The sequence below is a fragment of the Ambystoma mexicanum genome, chromosome 4p (assembly GCF_040938575.1).
Source record: "Ambystoma mexicanum isolate Mex_15411 chromosome 4p, UKY_AmexF1_1, whole genome shotgun sequence".
In the NCBI taxonomy this organism is placed as follows: Eukaryota; Metazoa; Chordata; class Amphibia; order Caudata; family Ambystomatidae; genus Ambystoma; species Ambystoma mexicanum.
Genome location: NC_090927.1, coordinates 1,046,946,704 through 1,046,968,080, shown reverse-complemented (window position 1 = coordinate 1,046,968,080; position 21,377 = coordinate 1,046,946,704). Strand labels below are relative to the sequence as shown.

The 21,377-nt window shown below is 43.0% G+C and overlaps 1 protein-coding gene across 4 annotated transcripts in view; it reads right to left on the bottom strand.

Moving 5' to 3' along the window:
- FAM184A (family with sequence similarity 184 member A) overlaps positions 1 to 21,377 on the bottom strand; it is an 833,199-nt gene that overhangs the window by 79,514 nt on the left and 732,308 nt on the right. For 2 of the 4 annotated variants that reach the window (XM_069606608.1, XM_069606610.1), the window contains exon 14: positions 6,152 to 6,298. The exons of the other annotated variants lie outside the window; for them this stretch is intronic. In XM_069606608.1, the coding sequence (XP_069462709.1) occupies positions 6,152 to 6,298 (147 nt within the window). The remainder of the gene's footprint in view (positions 1 to 6,151; positions 6,299 to 21,377) is intronic. 4 annotated transcript variants of the gene reach the window in all.

The following is a 21,377-nucleotide window of genomic DNA, read 5'->3' as shown; positions in this document are numbered from 1 at the left end:
GCACTCTCCACTTGGCTGACCAGAATACACATCACCTTCCACAGCAGAGCTGACTCACAGGGGATGACACATGTGCAATATCAATTGGGATGTGGCAGCCATGATCATAAGTAGTGCCATGCTCTAAACTCGGCATAGCTTTATTTTAGCGTTTACCCTGCCACCATCATGATTACTCATGATCACCGTGGGGGGTGGGGGCATATCTTAAATGTTGCCCATGCGCGGCAGAGACTTGGCTGTTGCTGTAGCTGTCAAGTGGACATCTTGTGACATGCAGAGGAGGAGCTGCAGATCAGGCTACTGATGCAGCAGCGTGCAAATACACTATGCTTTTGGCATGGAGTTCCCAAATAGGGGAATCTGATTAACAGATTACTCTTTTGTAGATGGAATTACCTGCATCATTTTATGTATTAATAAAAATAAAAAAATCTAGGGTTTTGCACCTTTGCCAGATGGCAATTCATCACAAGGACACTGATCTGCACATATATTTGGAGCACAGTGAAGGGATGATTAGAAATGCAAAATGATGCCCAAGTAGAACAATATTTAAATTACTAATCATAAATTGAAATTTTTTAAGTGCTCAGTGAAAAAATGATTGATTCAAAACTCACACTACAGTATTTGTACAGTTAAAAATCAACGTAGATTGTTCTGTTTCTTAAGGCACCTTAAATGAGTACCCGTTTCACACGTGTCACAATGACAAACTATAACACGTGCATGTAATTCTCTGAGTAAAAGCACAACATTACCTTCATCCTAAGTAACTCGAACACCAGGGAAGCACTAGTGCTTAAGGAAAACACCAGAAAAGCAAGTAGAAAAAGATAACTATCATTTCAGACGATCCAAAACAAATATATAAACACTTTAAATCAGCCAAATGTATTTTCAGTTTCAGTATTTGTTGATATAATCAGAGACCATGATACATGACTGCTCAACCCTGGTGCGATGATAACATGTTGTAGTTACGTTCAGAAATTTGCAAAGGCATTTTTCAATGCATTAAAATCTCTTTAATTTGGAATGCATAACTGGAAAAATCACAGTCATTGTGAGTATTGACGAATTGGACCAACTACTTACTACATGAAAATTAAAGAACAAATATATAGGTTGATTGGATCTTGAGTGAAAATCAAAACAAGCCACAGGACAAAAATGAATGGCGGCTTTAGAAACTAAAACCTGTACATTAAAAGGATCTGCATCATTGAAAGCCCTAAAACAGTGTCTCAAACCTCAAGCACCCATTCTGCAAGACAAAGTAATGACATGAAGGAATTTGACTAATTAAGTGTAAGTAACAGAGATACCTCAAGGGGAGGAAGGCCCGGCGTCAAACGAGTACAAGTTACTCCCCATTGTAACTTTTGCAATGGCAGACCTTAACAATCCATTTCTCCAGAATCTTCACATGTCCTGTCTGCTGGAAAGCATACCAGAACATTTGTCGCACAGCGCAACTGAATTTGCAGACAGTGCTTCATTACAAGTTCGGCGGTCCGAAAATAAGTGGCCCGTTAGCAACGTACCGGCACCATTCCCAGACCGCCAAACTGTGAGTTTGCTGGTAGGGGCACAGTACTCCCGGCAGGCCTGACCTGATGGGAGTTCAAGCCCCTACTGGCAGAGTTTTCACTGAAGCACTGGCACCGTTAGCAATGGTCCTAGTGCTTCAGTGTCCCCATTCCCATGGAGTCCTCTGGGACTCCGCGGGAATGGGGATTTACCGTTCCGGCGCCTGCCATTGTATCACGGTGGCACCGGGATGTCAGGCGGCGGACCGATATGTGTCTGCCAGCTTCACATACCTCCATCCTTTTCTCTCTTACCAAACGGCAGGGCACAGACTGACAGGGGATTGAAGGATGGATTAGTCTGGAGCATTGGAGGCTTTGTGCTACCAGTTAAAGAATAACTACAGTGAACCTGTGCTTGGATAAGCAGTCCCCTTGCTTTAGAATTGTGTATTCATTTTCTTTTTCTGTGACCTTGTGGGCATGCCTTAGTAAGAACATGGATGGATGCTATTTCTGAAAAGCAGTCATACCTTTAACTCTATAAAAAGGGTTTCTGAGTGGCCACTCAAAGCACTCTTACGGGACCAGAATCAACATTTGTCCCAGCTATGCCATACATTCAAATAAATGAAAAACAAGGAAGAGAAAAAGACTCAATTCCAGCAGTCCAATTTCATGGTTACTGCAACAGACATAATGTAATATCTGTGGCATGAATAGAACACCTTACACTCTCAAGAGAATACATATAAATGTTGTTTATTTTCACCTGTTTTTGTTTTGTTTCAATTTACAAAAAAGAAAACTCTGACCAACAGAGTATGCAATTAAGATTCATTTTATGAATCTGAGAAATGCTCTTCTCATGTTTGCCAAGGATTTGAGTTTCAGAGATATGCATTCATAATATGAAGGTGGATCGGAATCTATCCACTTTCGGCAGATAATCAAATAGGCAAGGCAGAAAGGCTTACAAATAGTTTAATGAATAAGTTTAGAAAGAGAGTGCATCAGTGAAGAAAGAGAGTGGCGCTCCTTAATGCAGACTACCATGAGAATACAGTCAACATCAACGTAATTGTGAGTAATTTTCGAGAGAACAGAAAATGGGCCAGTACGATTTTCTAGAGAGAAATGAACAATTGACAAGGATGTAAATATAACCATTATCTTGGGTTTCACGAACAGATGCAATATGGGTGCCAAAATATACATATGAGATGTTTATGGAGAGTTTTAGATTAAAGCAATTAGTTAAGTAGGACAGTCCTTTGGGGCATAGTTTGATAATGCAACATACTTATCCGAGTCCTTAGTGGACAAGAGAAGGGAATAGAATTGTAATATATAATGATCAGTGTGAAAGATATTAGCAAAAGCAATAAATAAATTGTGAGAGCTAAAACTTGATAAACAAGAAGCAAAGCTGGAAGCAGCAAAAAGTTGAGAGGCAGTCTTCAATGAAGCTTTCTGCGATCGTGGAATATGAAAAGCGTCATGTAACATTTGATTGGCCCATACTGGTGAAGTACAGACAATGTGAGAAAATGTTACATGCCAGTCTGATGCAGAACCATATTTTCTCAAGTGTTATATTAATTTGATACAGCAAATTCGTAAGGCAGATTGGAAGCATGAATTTAGTCTTTTTTTTTGGTTTGGCGAATGCAGAGATAACAGGGCTTCCAATATAGAATTATCGAATTTGGGATTTTCTGAAAAAACTCAGTCTGATACAAAAGTCTCAACCCTGTGCGCATATCTTTTCATTAATCAAATCATACGTATTTCCTTAGCAACAGTCTCCATCTTCTGAACTTCAAATCTCCTTTTTCTTCATGGATTCACTATTGTCCATTCCTCTGTGGATTGCTTGACACTCATAACTGTGGTAAAACATCGGGATTACCAAACAAGTGTCTCTAAAGAGATTCCCTCTCATCCCAAAATCACTTTCTATGTCCTTAAATGGTAATAACCTCTCTATTGGATTATTAGTGCCTACAAGTCTATTGGCTTCATTAAAGGTTTGCCGGTGCAGTAAACAAATGGCAGTTATTCCGTCACTGCCATTTGTTAGTGTTGATGGAATTACTACCATGTTTACAGCACCGCCAAATGACAAGTTTGACCTCAGACTGAAGGATTTATCTCCAGTAAGGTGCTGGAGGTAATTCCTACACTTCATGGTAAAAAAGGTGGCACATTTACAGTGGGCAGAATTACAGCCCACAGTAAATCTGGCAAATCCCCAAAGGAGTCCTATGGACTCCAAATATGGTCAATAACATCACCAAGCCGCCACTTGTAATCTGGTGCTCAATCTGAAAATACAGCAGGAAAACTGCCAAACTCTGAATGAGGCCCTAAATTGCCTAAAATACCTCTCTGCCACAGACTGGCTCTGTAACATCCAAAAGACACGGTTTTCTTTTGATCAGGTTGTTCCTTTTTGGTTTCCTCTATCGACTCTCCCTATGAGTGTTTCAACAGTTGGCATCTGATTCTGAGGAGAGTACTCCAAATCTCTTATTTCCTTTTCTCCTTTTGACTTGCTGCATAGAAGTCACAGTGTGCCACAGTTTGCATCCCCTGGGTTTTGACTGGCATTCACACATTACCCAGGCTAGGTTTATACTTTCAAAGTATTCTAAAAGAACTGCATCATTTATGTCCCAGCCAATCCAAAGATGTTCACCCAATGTTTGCACAAATACATCTGGCCTTTTCCTGACCCCTTTGCAGACCTTATCAGTACCTTTTTCATTTTTCTCATTTCTTCACTGACACTAGGGAACTTTCACTACACTTCCCAGGTTTCAGTATTGGGATTCTTGCATCCGTTGGACAGACACGTTTGGCCTCATCAGAGTATGGTGCTTCACCGCACCACCATATTTTAAGGTGAGGTAAGTTTTAAGAAAAAAACCACAGTACTTGCCTGGAGATTTTTCCTCCAATACAAAGGAGGGAGTTTGGCCACCGACAATTTCTCCAAACCCCAATGAATCCAATAGGACCCTATAATGGGGAATAGTGCCAACTTGGAACTAACACTTGCATGAAGAATCCCTTAGCTCATGCAGAGCTAAGAGTGAACAATCAATATCTTCCTTTTTATCCGTGGAAATGAAGACATACTCTGAGTGTCAAAATAAGAAAAGTAGCGAGTGCCTGCCAGTTATACTCAGAGGCGAACTTTCTGAACTATTGGGGCAATTTATCTGGTGGTCCCGAGTAACATTCTATTCTCACAGAGGGGGAAAAGACTCAAAGGACCCAACATTTAACTTGAACATTATCACCAGGCCAGAGCCTGAGAGAAAGAGAAAGACCAGAGGGAGAACTGGATGGGGGTCAGAAACCAGCCATCCAAGGCGAGGAATAATTAAAGAAACTTGCTTAGGCCATTTAAATAGTTCCGTTTTAGTGGTAGGGCTATCATAGGATAGAATAGATTTTGGACAAAGGACAGATTTTATGTGAGAGATCCTGACAAACACCTGTTTGTTATTTTCTTTCAAGACTAGGGAACCTTCATCAAAGAGCTAGGGATAGCTGAGGTTTTCTTTTCTTTAGTAAACACCCTTGAAGCCACAGGTGATAGTGTCCAAAGTGGGGATTAGACGAGTTTGGAAGTGACATAGTACTGAGGTGGGAACTAGGGCCAATGTGATACATTTTTTGGGTGGCACAGTGATAGTGTATTGAATCAATTGGGAGTTGAGAACATTAGAGAATGATATGATTTGTTTTAAATGAATGAGAGAGAAACAGTATTAGGGGCAGTGTGGCAAATTCTAAAGGAATGATCATAGCTTATTTAAGAAGCCACCAGTATTATTTGCGAAAAGGATAAATATCTGGATCAGCAAAGCAATAATATGAATTTGTTTTTTCAAATACGTTAGAGCACAGCATTGGAGGCATCAGGTTTAAGGATAACAAATTGAATTCCATCTCTATGAAAATGCAATGTATACGGCTCTGAGGATGAACTGGCAAAAGCTTTGTGCAGGTGTAAAGTAAGTTTGTAGAGGTCTTTATTGTGAAAATGTGCTAGATGTCTCAAGATGTATTGACACTCTTAATTCAGGGCAAACACCTGAACCCAACATGTCCTTGAGAGGTCTCCCTCTTAATTCCCCAACTATGTCTAAACCCCCAGCCTTCTGAATACATGTAACATAATCTCATACAACGTGAGATGTCCTAAGGTTTAGGTTTAACAGGGGTAGGTGGTGTGGTTTACGTGCCCCCTAATCTCTAGGTAAATCTGTGTGAAACTTTGGAAAAAACACTGTATTTTTAAAGAGTGGGAAATTGCGTTTGGCATCTCACACATCATTTTTGCGGGATTGTGTCTATTGAGTTCCCAATCTTAACACACTGTCAGAGGCACAATGGACACACCAGTTTCCAGGCATGTAGGTCACAACGGTAGGTCAGAAAGCAATCAAATGCTGTTCACCATTGCACAGGGCTAATTGAAAACTGGGAGGTGATGTCTCTTTAGCCCTCCATCAAACCAAAGAGCTATGTAACTTCACAATTCAACACTCCTCCACATCTTATAGCAATACTTAGCTTTGGTTTAATGAAGGAAAACTTACGAAATTTGCAATGCTGAAATGTGATCCTTGAACATCTCTTGCGCCTTACTGAAATCTGCCAGCATGCATTGCTTCTCCCTGATGTGGTCGGCTGTCATGTCATCCAGATCTTCCTCGTGCTTCTTGAATAAATCTTGCTCATGCACCCTTTTTTAAAATTAAATATAGATTTCTAAAGATAAATGTCTTTATCATTTTTAAAGGCTGTACAGAGATGACACGCAATGAGGAATCTAATTTTCTCATATGCTGTTACGTAAAACATGATGAAATGTTTGATTTATCGGTCAAGAAAATGCATATTTGGTAAGCTGTACTAGTAAAGCTGTAGAGGTAAACAAAACGGTTTTACCAGTAAACATGAGAGAAGAGAACCAATACATTGTGAGATTTCATTTAATTATGCAGCGGACCTAGAAGAATTAGAAGGAAGGTCTACAAAGAGGGTGCTGGAAGACAGATGTGTTGTATAGCATGACCTAATTGGATAACCAAATCAAGAGAATATGGTTGAGTAAAAACAGAAGAGAGGTAGACATGTTTTAAGAAAAGATGCAGTGCTGTAGAGGAAGCAGAACCCCACTGTAAAGTATACAGCGAGAGAGAGGATAGTTTCAGGACACAGAAAATATTATCCAACTGAAGAACCCATGGCCTAATAAGGGAGCTGGGGGCGGGCAGGGTGGCACTTTGTAAGTGGCATATCTGTAACATTAAATTAGAACGTCACAACACCCATGTTATTAGAAAGCCAAAATAAGTGCAAACTGAAATATTATTAATTATTAATTTGTTTGGGGATATTTATGCAGCACAAAGTGTGTCACCAATGTGGTCTCTTAGCAGTATCTAGGGTGTTCTGAGAGGGCAGAGGGGCAAACCAGAATATTATTGGAAAAGGTAATTGCGGCGCTACAATTCAAAAGCCTAAAAGTCCAATCTTAAAAACCTGGCCTTGTGATGCAGTGGGATGTGGAGAAATGGGAAGAGGGAGCAAGGGAGGGGTCTGGTTGGGACATATGGATGAAATTGATGAGCGACAAATAGCGGTGCCTGTGCATGGAAGGCTCAGTGAACGGCACAGTGAACGGCACATATGGAATTAAGCTGCATCCTTTTGGTAACTGGAAGCTGAGAGATTGTTGAGAGGACAGGTGAGATATGGTCAAATTTACTGATCCTCAGAAGGATGAGAGTGGTGGTCCTTGGAGGCTTTTTGGACTGTGAAGTAAAACAGTAAGCTCAGCATTATTGTAGGCTTATGTCAAGGTCTTCCAGATGTCGACAACACATGTACAGTTGCTCCTTGCTACCATGTTTGTTCTATCTAGCAGAACCATACATTCAGTGCTACCTAGTTATTCCGCCCTGGAAGGGACAGGATTAAGGCTCCCTAGGTTGCCAGTCAGTGTATCACCACTGCTGTTACGGCAACATTAATGGTTGAGAGATGTTTGCCTTTGTGTTCAGCTATATAATTAGTTATATTTTACTGTTCTTATGAAGAATAACTGCCCTTCTTTAATCTGTATGACACTGAGGGAAGTAGCAGCACACCGAAGATTAGATAGAATGAAATGAAGCTGCAGTTTTTAGAGTAGATCAAGTGGAATTATAGAATAGAATAGATAGTAATTGTAGCAGCAACCAATACACAAACGAAGCAGTGGGAACCTGGTTGTTTATGGTCGCTCAATGAATTTCCAACCATCATATTTTGCGTATGTTTTTAACTGAAAGTTCCTCCACTTTTGCTAATGCTGGTTGCTGCTGTTGAGGTAAAAAAAGATGAGAAGCGGAACGCGTGGATAGAAAAAGCAGACACTTTGGAAGATCAGAATCAGGAACGGAGGCTTTGATAAAATGCTTTAAGTTTCTTTAGCACAACAAATACAAACCAGTATGATTTGTTAGCTGCCAAATACAACACTAGCTCATGACAAACTCAATCACTTACCTCATGCTACATAATGAAAAAAACTGTTACAAAAAAATAAGCACTCTTTTCTGTGCAATGCAAACTCTCTAAGCATTAAGAAACACAGTCATTTCAATATTGAATGTCCCCTTTTCCAGGTGATGTTCATTTAACTTATTCTGCCACTTGCATGAGGTAAAAGCAAATAAACAGAGAGGATGTCATAAAAAGAGTCTACGAATGTGTACACATGTTTTAACAGAAAAAAAGAAAGCACCACTGTATGTTTTCTGTTGCCTCGGTTGATTTGTGCAAGGCCTACTATTGGAATAGATGCTGCGACGACTCCTATTAGAATCTTTCTGTTATGCTGTACTCGCACTTCCATTGCTGAGTGACATGCTTGAACCTTCTTGTTATATTGCCCTATGACCTTAATAAAAACATTTTTTTTAATTAAAAATAAATGGGAGCGATCTGGTATCTACTTCTATCAGTTACAGAATCTCTGGTTCGGATCAAATTAGACAGCAGCAACCATTTGACCCAGTGAAAGAAAGCTGTGGTGGGGACATTCAGTGATGGTGGTTTGTGTTGCCGGATCATTGTCCCAGCTTATGTGCATCTGAATATCTTCAGCATACATTTATCATGTTGTTCCAAAACCTTGGAGTCCCAGCGTATGTAAAACAGAAGTGGCGAAAGGGAGGTCCCTCAAGGTAGACCGCCTATTACTCTTCGTGTGGATGATTCCACTGATCCAATGCATACTTTCCAGCTCTGGTCAGGGGGGAATAAGTGGGTCCAGTCTAGGGCAGTAATGCATACTCATGCCGATTCTTCAATACTTTCCAAAAAAATCTGGTGGGCCAACGTATCAAGAGCTGCCAAAAGATTCCAGGAGGATTCATCAAGTGCAGCCAGGCTGTTCTCTTGTATTTGACAGTGTAGTTTGTGAATGGCCTGACACACTATTATAGGCAGTGGTTAATTTGTCAAAAATTAAGTGCTAGAGCACAAATATTTTCTAGCTGCTCTTCACAGTGCCAACATGTATGAGGTTAATTGTAGAAGGAGACTCCAGGACTCTGCGCCAATTGTTCACAAGTTCTGTGCTTTAATCACTGTTAGATCAAAAAGGTGCCCTAGATAACACGTGTTTCGGCTCAGCAGAGCCTTTCTCAAATCTGGGCTAGGTCCTTACCAATATTCCGATGATTCTTGTCTTCTTGCTCATTAAATAAGAAGTATTCATTTAATTGGTTTTAATCCCAAAATTCTTTCCGTAGCACAAAGTAGTCCCTCACGTTGGCCAGGCACGAATATGAGGTTATAGCTGCAACTCCAACTGACTCATTGATATGATGTGATATGGCATATATAACACGCCTGTACACAAGTGTTTCTAGGCACCACAAGATAAGGCAGGGAAGACATGGGGAGGACAAGACAAGCAATCCTTCTAGGCCTTGTGTCATTCAGATCGTGCAAGTGCGACGATAGAAGTGCAAGGGGACGGAGAGGGGGGAGTGCAAGGGAGAGGAAAAGGGGGAAGTGCGTTCAGGGTAGCATGGCTCTGAGTACGTGCAGCCAGGGCAGCGCAGCACTATGTAAGTGCAAGAGGCACGGAGGCTGCAGGGGTTAGTTACAGCCCCTAAGTGCCCGGTGAGCAAGGAGGCAGTGCAAAGAAGACCGGTTGTGGAGGAGCCTGGGACCCAGTGACACTCTGAGGGAACCAAGCAACCAGTCAGCTCAGCAGACAGGTAAGTTAGCAAGGGAGCGAGAGAGAGAAGGCAGAGGAGAAAAGGAGGGTCTTGAGCTGCTTCCGGAACTTTAGGTGGTCCAGCCCAAGTCTGAGAGGGGCAGGGAGGCCGTTCCAGAGGGAGGCACCTCTAGAGCAGAGAGATCTACCCCCACTCTCTGCCTGGAGAAGCGACTGACCCTAAGAGAATTGGAGGTAGCTGAGCGAAGGACTCTAGAAGGAAGGTATTTCGGAAGAGAGAGTTGGATGTAGTGCAGGATCTGGCCCCAGAAGGACTTGTGGACAAAGGAGAGGGTCTTGCAGCCACAGGGAGCCAGTGGAGGGATTTCAGGGCTGGCGAGATACAGTTCCTGGGCTTGAGGCCAAGTATAAGTCTCGCAGTCCTGTTCTGGATTAGTTGTAGGGGGCGAAGAGTAGAGGTAGGCAGATTGAGAAAGAGGCTGTTGGCAGTAGTCCAGCCTGCAGAGAACGGGGCTCTAGAGACAGTGAGCTTCTGGGGGAAAAGTGAGGAAAGGTAGAATACCCCTGAGGAGGTGCGCTGGAAGTGGGCCTTTTTGGCAAGGTCTGTGATGTGAGGAGAGAAGGCGAGGGTCGAGTTGAAGATAATGCCAAGGTTTTTTGGCTCACAGGAAGGGAGTGTGGAGAGCCCAGGGGGGCCAGAGTGAGAGAGGGAAAGCGGGATCATGGGTCCCGATGAGAAGGATATCAGTCTTACTTTCATTAAGGCAAAGATCATTAGAGGCGCACCAATCGCGGATAGACGGTCAGGAATGAGCGAGGGAGGAGAGAAGGCTGAGGGAAGACTGAAAGAGAGCTGAGTGTCATCTGCATAACATTGAAAGTTAGAAGAGAAGGAGGAGATCAGGTGAGCCGGGGTAAGAAGATAGAGCCTTGATGGACACCACATGTGGAGAGAGAAGTGGTGGGGAGAAAGGACCCAAGTTGGACCTGGGAGGGACGGTCCAGGAGGAAGGAGGTCAGCCACTCCAAGGCCTGTTCTCTGATGCCCAGGTTCTCAGGGAGTCTATTGATCAGGGTGGCATGAGTGACAGTGTCGAAAGCAGAGGAAAGGTCAAGGAGGATGAGGACAGAGGAAGATCTGGAGTCGAGGTAAGAAAGCAGATCTTCACGGGTGATCAGGAGAGCAGTTTCCGTGCTGCTGGCTGCTCTGAAGCAAGACTGATGGTCATGGATGCAGCCAACAGATTCAGTGTGGAGTGCAAGATGGGAGATGGCCATCTTTTCCAGGAGTTTGCCAGGAAAGGGGTGATAGAAATTGGGCAAAGTTTGCCAGGCATGTAGGTTGGACAGAAGGCTTTTTTAGGAGGGGGTGCAAAAGGACTGCTTGAGGAGAGAGGGGAAAGATCCAATGGAAAAAGAGTGATTGCAGAAATCGGCCAAGACTGGAGCGAGGGCCGCAATGTGGTCCTAGATGGTTCTGGAGGAGCAGGAAAGCACCTGTTTGGACAGCACTTTAATAGATCGGACTTGTCTAGAGACATCGTCAGGTGTTGTCAGAGCAAAGATGGAAAAAGGAAAAGGAGAGGGAGGTGGCCAAAGGGGGCTTGAGTGAGTTAGAGTGAGAGGAAGAGGAAAGTGAGGAGAGGATGCCCTGAGTTTTAGCTGGGAAATGAGAGGCCAGAGCCGTACAGAGGAGCTGGGAGGGAACAGGAGAGGTGGAGACCGCAGTAGGATTGGCCAGCTCCTTGCAGATTTTAAAGAGTTCCGCTAGGTGGGTGTTGAGGTCTCTGAGGAGAAGTTGGGAGGTCGAGGCAAGGAGGGAAGCAGAGAGGTAAGCCCATTCTGAGAGGAAGAGGGTAACCTGGCCAGGTGGCCTGTAGATGGTGGCACAGTCAGAGAGAGGTCTGCAAATTCACACAATGCACACCAAAAAGGTTCTGAGTTGGTTCATTCAAATTTATAAGAACAAAGTATATAATTGTTCTGTAGGTGTTGATAATGGATGATTTGATGAATTTCAGGTGCGAGGGAGAGAAAAAGAACTTTGGCAATTAGGTTTTGACTAACCAATGAAAAGAAAGAGTTCCCAATGTCACAGTCAGAGAGAGGCAATGAGCAATGCAGAGCCTGCAGATTAGGCATTCAAAAGAGGAGTAGGCCTGCATAGTAATTACAGAAGCAGGGACTCATTCCGGAAAGATAAGGGCCACTTCACCTCCGGGCCAGTTGGTTCTGTGCTCGGAAAGGATCTTGTAGCCCTCAGGGAGCAAAGTGTCAAAACTTGTGACAGAGCTGGCCATGAACCATGTCTTGGTGAGAGCGATGACATCCGGGTCAAGGTCTTCGAGGAGGTGGAGGATGTCAGAGGAATGTTTGACAGCAGAGCGAGAGTTGAGAGTAGCTATGTGGAGCAGGTTGTCACATTTGACAGACTTACGGGGTGGGGTGCAGGAGTGAGGTAAACCCAGCAGAGGCAGTAGAAGGGCCTGAGAGTGGGGAGAGGCAGAAGACGGAGGTGGCATTGGGGCCGGAGTGGAGGAAGAGTTGGGTTCCAGAGGGGTGCCAGAGAAGGAGGCAAAGGGGCCAGAGAGGTGTTGGAAGGAGTATCAGGAGAAGGGAGGAAATTGATGAGACGCAGGAAAAGCCTATCAAGAAGGAGGAGATTGGGCTGAGAGCCCTGGACCATGACGGTACCATTCAGACAAACATTGATGATGGTCTTGGAGGAGTAGAAGGGGGCATGAGGACCTCCCACCGGTTGCCACCATTAATGGGAGAGGAGGAGCAGGGAGAGAGAACCGAGACCATACCATATAAGGGGTCCACAGGTCTGGAGAGGGAACGACAAAGAGGACGTCGTTTAGGGTTTGTTTGGAGGAAGCACTGATGTGGGTATCAGCGATAGGGAGGCCTGGGTTGGAGACCAGGATATCCCTCTTGAACTTTTTCCTTCCAGACCTGGGTTGGAGACCAGGATATCCCTCTTGAACATTTTCCTTCCAGACTTAGTGAGAGGGACAGAATAGGAGAGCAGCAGTTTGAGAAGATCAGAGATATTGAGAGCACCATAGAGGGTGCAAGGAGGCAAGAATGGAGAGTGAGGGAGGAAAAGAAGCCCAGTCCACAGCCAAGCACCACAGGAGGAACCAGAGGGGAAGGGTTCACACATAATGAGGCAACAAGCAGGCAGCACACCACAGGGGAACGTAAAAACAGTTTGGATGGAAGAAAGTGAGGGGTAGTGCACTGCAAAAACACCCAGATTCCACTTTTATAAAAAGAAGGAAAGAGGCCTAATTTCAACACAAACAGCATGCAAAAAGGAAAATCTACTTTCCTACAGAGATGTCAGATGCTTATGAGTGGTGTAATAAGAATGAGATAATTAGAAAGGTGTGTCAGTTTAGTGGGGTGCAGTGATTGCTTCCCCCCTGACCCAACACACTTACTTTAGCAGTCGACGCAGTTTGACGGCTGCAGGCTTCTTGCCTCCCTGGCTGACACCATCTGGAGGGAGCTGTCCTTTTGGATTCGTTTTTTGCAGCAGGGGGCTCCAATGGACAGTGGGCTGCCCTGCTGGCTTCACTTAAGGGGGGCAGAGTGCCCAATCAGGTGCCGTGGGGCGGGGAGGTAGGTGGGCGCAAAGTAGGGACGAGGGGAGAAGCTCCTACAAGCCGCGATGCGGCAGGCAGGCCCAGTGAAAGTGGCTTTTTAATCCACTACAGTGCGGCGAGCACACGAGATGTGCAATATAATTCAAATTACTCACCCAGATGGCAGTGTGGAAAGAAATGACGCACTGAGCTACGGCCGGCGGTATAGATGAGACAGCACAAGCAGTCACCCAATCAGGATTGATGGATGTACTGACTATGGCAGATGTGTGATTTACAAATACCAATCAAATACCAATCAACATAAAATAAAATATAATATAAATGTTTAAGTGCATCTTTAAGCACAAGCGTTTTGAACATTATTTTTTTTTTTTTAACTTTATTTAGAAAAAGAAAAGGCAATAACATATTCACAAAAAATGACATACAAATTCACAGAAACATCAAAAACAAGAGTATTTTTAGAAACAAAACCCACCCTAACCCGCAGTTCACATCTCATTACCTATAAAATCAAATTCAATACAGTTCCAAAAATGTCCCCCATATTTTTGCAAACAAACCATTCTTGCCCTGTTTCCTATATATACGTTCCTCCATAGCTGCCAAATCTCGCATTTCACTTAGCCACAATTCTTTCTCCAATGCAGCAACAGATTTCCAATTTCTAAGGATAATTTTCTTACCCACTGCAGCTCCTCTAAATAACCATTTTTTTTGGCATTGAGAGAGATCATCCAAGTTGAAATCGTTCCCCAGAATTATTGTCTCGAAATTAAAATCAATTGTCACATCCAGGATTTCTTCAAAAATTACACCAACATCGTTCCAGAACCCTCGAACCTTCACACAATCCCACAACATATGCTCCATCGTACCATTCTCCTGAACACATGCCCAGCATTCCGGACCATCCCTTAAACCTCTCCTCCATAATTTTTCCGGGGTCCAATAGACCCTATTCAGGATCTTAATGTGTCTTGTCCGTTCAGTCAAACCCAAGGAACACAGTTTGACATTCTCACACATCCGTGTCCAAATTTCCACAGTAATGTCCGTGCCAATTTTCCTACTCTATTCAATTCTTAGCAAATCATTGCCTTTATATTCAAGCAGAATCTGCCTGTATACCCGGCTAGCTAAGCCGCCCTCATTCACCAAAGATTTCCTCGTAAGAAATTCCAGGTTCAGACTATTTTGAAAATCAAACACACCAACAACCAACTTCAGTTTCCTGTAGTCTGAAAGCATTTTGAACATTTGGTTCTGATTTTATAGGTGCTTCTTAGGTGACAGTTAAAATAACAAAGTGCCCAAACACCACATCATATTTTTTATTGAGTCTGAGACAATAAGTGAAGGGGCTCAGAAATAAGTGCCAGGGCTGATCCCTGGCAACACCCCTACAAATTAATCCATGATTATAGGTGGTTAAGGATACTATAGCATTCCATTCTTGGAGTTGTCTAGTTGCTTCTCTTTCTATAATTTCCTCTGGTGTACAGCATGGTAGATATCAGGTGGTAGTTGTCTAAGAACGCTCGATGTGTGGACCTTTTTTTCAAAATGTGTGTGAACATGGCATGTGTCAACTGGGCAATTACCCTAGTGAATGAGGCATTGGTCAAATTTGTGATATCTGTTTGTAAAACATGGTACACAAGCTTCATGCAGGAGAAAGGCGAGGCTCAGCCTGAAGGTTTGAGGCTATGTTTTTAAATGCAAACTGTGTTACCTTCTTTACCGCAAACACTTTAAAAGAAGTTGAAGCTGGGCCATGGATATGGCCGAAAAGGTTAGTTGTCAATTTTTTTTATCGAAAAATAGGAGCAGGTCATAATATTATTAGGTGGCAATGAGTGGGGGGCGTTTTCATTCTACTTAGTTGGTCAGCCCCTTGAAAATGGCTCCATTGAACAGTTTGGTGCTTAATTAATGTGTTTTGCAAGATATGTCTTTTTTGCTCTCCCTATGGTTTTGGGATAGCTCCCTCCTATGTCTTTAGCAGAAGGCAAGGCCAGTGATTTGAACCGCTGATGGTCTAGTGGAGACACATTCTTGCGGATGACGCAAGTACAATAGTTATCACAGAGCCCAAACTCACTAAGATGCATTTAGAGGTTGAAAATTACTGTAGTTCACAAAGCGTTAGAGCCATCTCAACTAAGCCCAAAGTTCTGGGCTTGGGCACAGTTTCAAAATTTACAATGGAGCCCCATCTGGTTGGGGGAGAGAAAGGTGGATCAGGTTTCCGATCATGATTACCCCAGCATCAGATTCTCAGCAAATGGACTGTACCCTAAATCAAGTCATGGGGGATATATTTGTTTTAAATTATTATATTTGTATTGTGTGTTTCATTTTACAAAGAGAAGAGAAGGCTAAGTACAGTAGTATGCATATCCGCAGATGAAACAGAGTAACAGCACTCATTAAAGCATGTAAGCAAAATGCAGGATCTGTAGCGACAGTTGAAAGCAATTGTGTTTCAATATAATCAATGATTTCCCTTTAATGGTTTATCAAATATGGAAGTGGAGGAGGGCAGTGGGAAAAAGGCAATAGAAAATCTTAGCACGTACACCTAATTTAATTATTTCCCAGAGAGGAAACAATCTAGTACGGCACCTTTTCGATGTTCTATTTAACCATATCTCTCTTGCAAATCTCCCCATAACACCTTTAAGGTATCCTGTCATCCTTTTGGAGGTTAAAATGCAAAGCCTGCTAGATCCAGCATTTCAGATATCCAATTTTCAGAAGAAAGTTAACAGATGGCAGGTCCGGAGAAACAGCCTTTTACCAACCCTTAAACATTTTGTGACCCATTGCAATTAACATTGGAACGGGCCTGCATAGGTTATTCAGGACAATGAAAGCACTAGTAGAATTAATGCCCACAGATTGGTTAGCGGGCTAATTCTCAGCGCAATCTCCTTCTATAACTGAGCAGGATACAGAGATAAAATAACCTCCCGCTGGAGCACTGCACGTCCAGTGGAATGTGTAGGAATGTGTAGGAATGCAGTAGGAATGTGAGGTCTCATCCTTTGAGGTGTCTAGTATAAATGATTTACAATGCCATATTGGATCATCACCAATTTTAGGCCTGGGCTTCGTTTTTATTCCATGGAATGAATGCCACTTTCTATCAATAATGGCGATTTTTAATATTAGCATCCCAGGATTTTCAGGGATTTTCTTCTAGGCTTAAGTGAGTATCTGCTATTGTTTTATAGTGTGGTGTGGCATTTATTATTGTTATGGGAATAAAAGGTGGCCTTGGGGGAGGCTACATTTTTGACTAGGGCAATGGCCCAAAGAAGGCGTAGGTTGGCAGCTCCTTTGGCACGGGTAGCTGTTCCATCTGCATCCTAAAATGTTTGATGATTTAAGGCTGTGTGGTTAAATTGGCTTTGCCCTTGAATGACATGTTCATTTGTGTGTTTCCTTCTAACTCTAATGGACATTTATATTATGTGTGATATTTAAGTGGTTGTAGCTTTGTATAAATATCGGTTGATGTAACTAATGCATTTTTAAATGATGGTGTGCATATTTACATTGATGGAGTTTTAAAATGATACATTGTAATCTTATTTATGCACTGGATGCAACCAATGCAATTGTATATTGGTGTGTTTATTGATTTCTAACTAATGAATACTATTTGCTCATGGTGGCGTTGATGAAAAAGACTTGGGACAACCATATCTGAATCTTTGTTTTTTACATGCACTTTAATGCACCTGTTAGCCCTGGGATATATTATATAATTAAATGTTACCTGTAACATTGAAACAACATTCGGTTAATTGTTACTTCTGAAAGTATGGTGAGATACATTGTTGGTGAATTTCAAAGGGTATATGCCATATAAAAAGAATGGTGCTATGAAAATAAGTCCTGTTCCTTTCCATGTCATTATAGATCTGTATCCGTAAAGTACCCTTTTTTTAGGTCATCTTCTAAACCCCTTAACACTCTAAGTTGTTTCTTATCCATGGGATCCTGCACATGCGCACTCAACCACAAAGACAGTCATTTAATTTGGGCCAGTTTAGGGACTGCTCTAGATCACAAATAAAATGATGCTCCTATTCCAGAGGGCAAAGTGGATCACCTAGTCGGATGTAAAATTACCTTGATGACATTATGAAATTCCTAAATGCAACCCCTGTTCCTGAAAAGCAGCAACAGGGACTTTAGCTGAATGCCTTTTGAAAATACTGCTGGCTGACAGACACGATCTGACATGTACCTGGTCAATATTCGTTCATGAATCTCTTTGCTTCAAGCTAATTTTTCAAGTACTCTAAACTGAATTCTTGCACTGTTTTATAGTCATTCACCAACATATTACGATGCTGGAAAGAGATACTGCACATGAAAAGGTAGTTGTTTCTTCTTGTTAAAGTATTACTAACTATTCTAACTCTTCTGTGCTTCAGGCCATTTATTTGTTATTAGATTTCTACTTAAGCTGCAGTTGAAATAGGTAGAGATTTGGGTAACATGTTAGTTTCTAGAGAGGGTAGAGATGATCTCTCATGTTTGACAAAGTCTGGATGTTTATAGACTTGTATACATATTATATGTTTATGAATAGCGAAATCTTAATATCAGTGAAAGGTGTAAGCATTTGCACAAGTAACATTACAAATAGATAATGATGTTAAGAGTCGGCTTCATTCAGGCTAATCAGAGTTAGATAAATACTCAATCGGGTACAAAACGAGGACACATTTATTTTAACTGCCCCACCTGGCAGAATGGTGGCCTGGTTGTTGGAGAATACACTACTTCTAACTCTAGAGAATGTAAATACAACCTCGTCCCTCAGAGGCGCTGCTAGGGGGGGTCTGAGGGGGCTATAGCCCCGGGTCTTTTGGTAGTAGCCCCGGATACAAGCTCGGGCTTTACAACCAAAAAGGCTAGCTAGCCCCCAGTCCCGACAGTCCGAAAATTATTCTAGCCCCAGATCTTTTTCAGATCTAGTAACGCCCCTGCACCCGAGTACAATTCCTTTTAATGACGTCTCCAACTTCAAAGGCATCTCACCCAGCCAAATGCTCTTGCGAGTGGAAAGCATAACTGTATCCAAAAGATGGATCCTGCAGTCAAATGATATATCCAGACATACTGGAAATCTTCATACAAAGGAAATGCTCAAACGGTCTGTCAGAAATGTGCATCTGCCACAAAGGCTAGGATTTCTCATCATTGGACTGAGCAAAGAGGGTGTATTCCAGGAAACATGGCAGACGTTTCTAGAACTCGATCAATCCCACTAAGCAGTAAATTATCTGTAAAAAACTGGTACATTCTTTACGACTGGATGTACACCTTTTTTAGCACTCCAGGAAATGTTCATGTCTTTAGAAGGCAGAGAAGGGGCACAGGAATAAATTACTGTTTGTGCCTCCCCATCACCCCCGCCCGCCCGCCAAAAACAAAAGCTTTTACCTCAGCATTCGATTTTGATGCTGCCGTAAATGAAGAAGCTACGTACTGTATGGGGAACGTTGGTTCTGACGAATACAATGTCTACTCCGCAGACTCTGTATATTTGAGATGCCCAACCTGCAGGGCCGGGACTTTGCAAAAGTGTAAATGATGCTGACACCGCGTCAGATGCAGCCACTCAGATGTGTAGTGTCGTGAGGGCGTATGTCGCTGACTCCACTAGAAGGGATGGTGTCCGTGATATAAATGGTGCCACTCACACCGAGCCCAACAGTTCTCCCGATACATCTTGTCACAGAAGGAGTGTCCATGAATGGGTTCTGAAATCATTCCTCAAAAGGGGGAAACAGCTGGTTCACTCTAGGTCCCGATCACATCAGTTATCCTACTCTCTTTGATCCACAGAATACAACAACTGGATGTCCCAGCCTTTGACTGTCCTTTTCATAAGAAACAAATTCTACATTAGTGCCAACCGGTACCCTTTCATTGAGGACTACTCCAGGTGAGGTACCCACACCACTGGAACCTTGGAGGTCTCTCAGAATCTTCCGATCTTTCATCTCAGCCCTTGAAGTAATGCAAAGTTATCAACACCTCTATATAGTGAGGCATTCATCTTTGTATGCGATTCTAATGTTGCATCTTCCTGCAAAGGCGTGGCGGGGGCAGGTGCCAGTAGCTGTCAATGTGTCTCTGCCAACATCCCATGCTGATAGGACTCGAAGTCCCCCGATGCCAATGGTGGCATTGGCGAATGCATAACGCCCATTACCACTGACCAGAGAGGGGGAGCCTCCAATCTTTTTCTTGGGTTTGGCTGAATGTCTGTGTTCGGAGGAACGAGAAGTAGACCTGAAGTGAGATCTTTTATCATTTCCTCTTCTTCTGCTTCTGGAGCTCGCAGAAGGACTATGTCCGGAGTCCTTCCCCTTGAATGCTCAGGGTGTGCCCTTCTGGCTCATAGGAGTCCTTAAATTCCTCTGAAGGCAAATCTTTCTCCTTAAGAGTTCTGCGGGGACATCATCAGCCAGTGTTCCCTAGACTGCCTAGCCTTGGATGCCAGGCCTGAAATGCATCAAAATCCTTACTATCATGTCGGGCGCTCAGGCACAACATTTAGCAGTCATGGGTGTCTGAAATGGACATCATTCTCTGACACTTGCTGCAACCCTGCATACCCAAAGGGAAAAGAAATGAAAATGACCATTTAAAATTGCAAAAGAGAAACAGGATATACGCTTGCGTGACTATTAAATTCAGTGACTTTGTGTTGTGTAGTGCCTGTCTGGAGTGTGTCTTATGTATGGGTGGATTGGTAAAGGAGGGAGGTGTGTTGTGTAGTATCTGTCTGCGATGTGTTGTAGCTGGTGATGTCATGTGGAATGTTGATGTATGAGTGGCGGAATGTTTATGGTGAAGGTTCCCTGTGGTGGCAATTAGATCTGGCCTGCCTGGGTGATGGGAGCCGGTGTTGTTTTGTATCTACCTTCTTATGTCCTATCTGTAACAGTAACTCTAAGACTGGTAATAAACTTATAAGAAGCAAGCTTAATGAGCCTGGAACCTGATTCATTTCACTTTGGTTAGTTTGAAGTCCTGTAACCTGTTGGGCTCAGGAAGGGTGCTGCCACTTGTACTCTGAACACAGTCACTTCCAGCGCCGTGAAAGCATGATTTGAAAATATCTTGTGCCCCAACGTACCGGCAGGACATTTCAAAGACAAAGAATCTGTAAAGGAGATGGTTTCCATTAGAAGCACTGGATTCCTCTGGAACCCGCCAGCTTTTAGTACCTTCTAAACTGGCACATTCCATATAAAATGTGAAATGCCCTCCGTCAGCCGCAAAGGCAGGAAGCACTTGCACATCATTCCAATGCGGGGTATTAAAGTAACATGTTAACCCGGACCGCTCTGATTCATGTGTTACATTTGCACCATTCACTGAAACGATATACAATTGTATGGTCGGCACTTCAATGCACGTAAGTGCACAAGTTGGTGATCCCCCTCTGTGCAGTTGGCACTTTGGGAAAGAAGAGACTTACTAACGAGATCCATGTACTTGACACCTACCTGAAGGGACATTTTATAGCTGTATCTGAACTGAGTTTCTAGAACGACTATTATGAGCAGTGCAGAGTCGGGCCTTCTTATGAGTTCGGCGGTGTGGCCAAAAACAGTGGTAATGCAGTGGTAACAGAGTTATCATTGCATTAGCTCCTCATTACCGCACCACCAAACTATGCTTTTGGAGGAAAGGTGGAGGAAAAATATTCAGCAAAATTTTGGAGGTAATTCCACCAACTGACTGCCAAAAACAGGCAATTGCGGCAGAATTACAGCTGCTGGAATTACAGCCCGTGGTAATACCTCTGAAATCCCCATGCAGTCCTATAGACTTCATAAATGGTGACTAACACCGCCATAATGCCACTTGTAATTCTGCCAGATCAAGTGGCGGCAACGGTAAATCCATTTGGTGGTATCCGCCGAGATG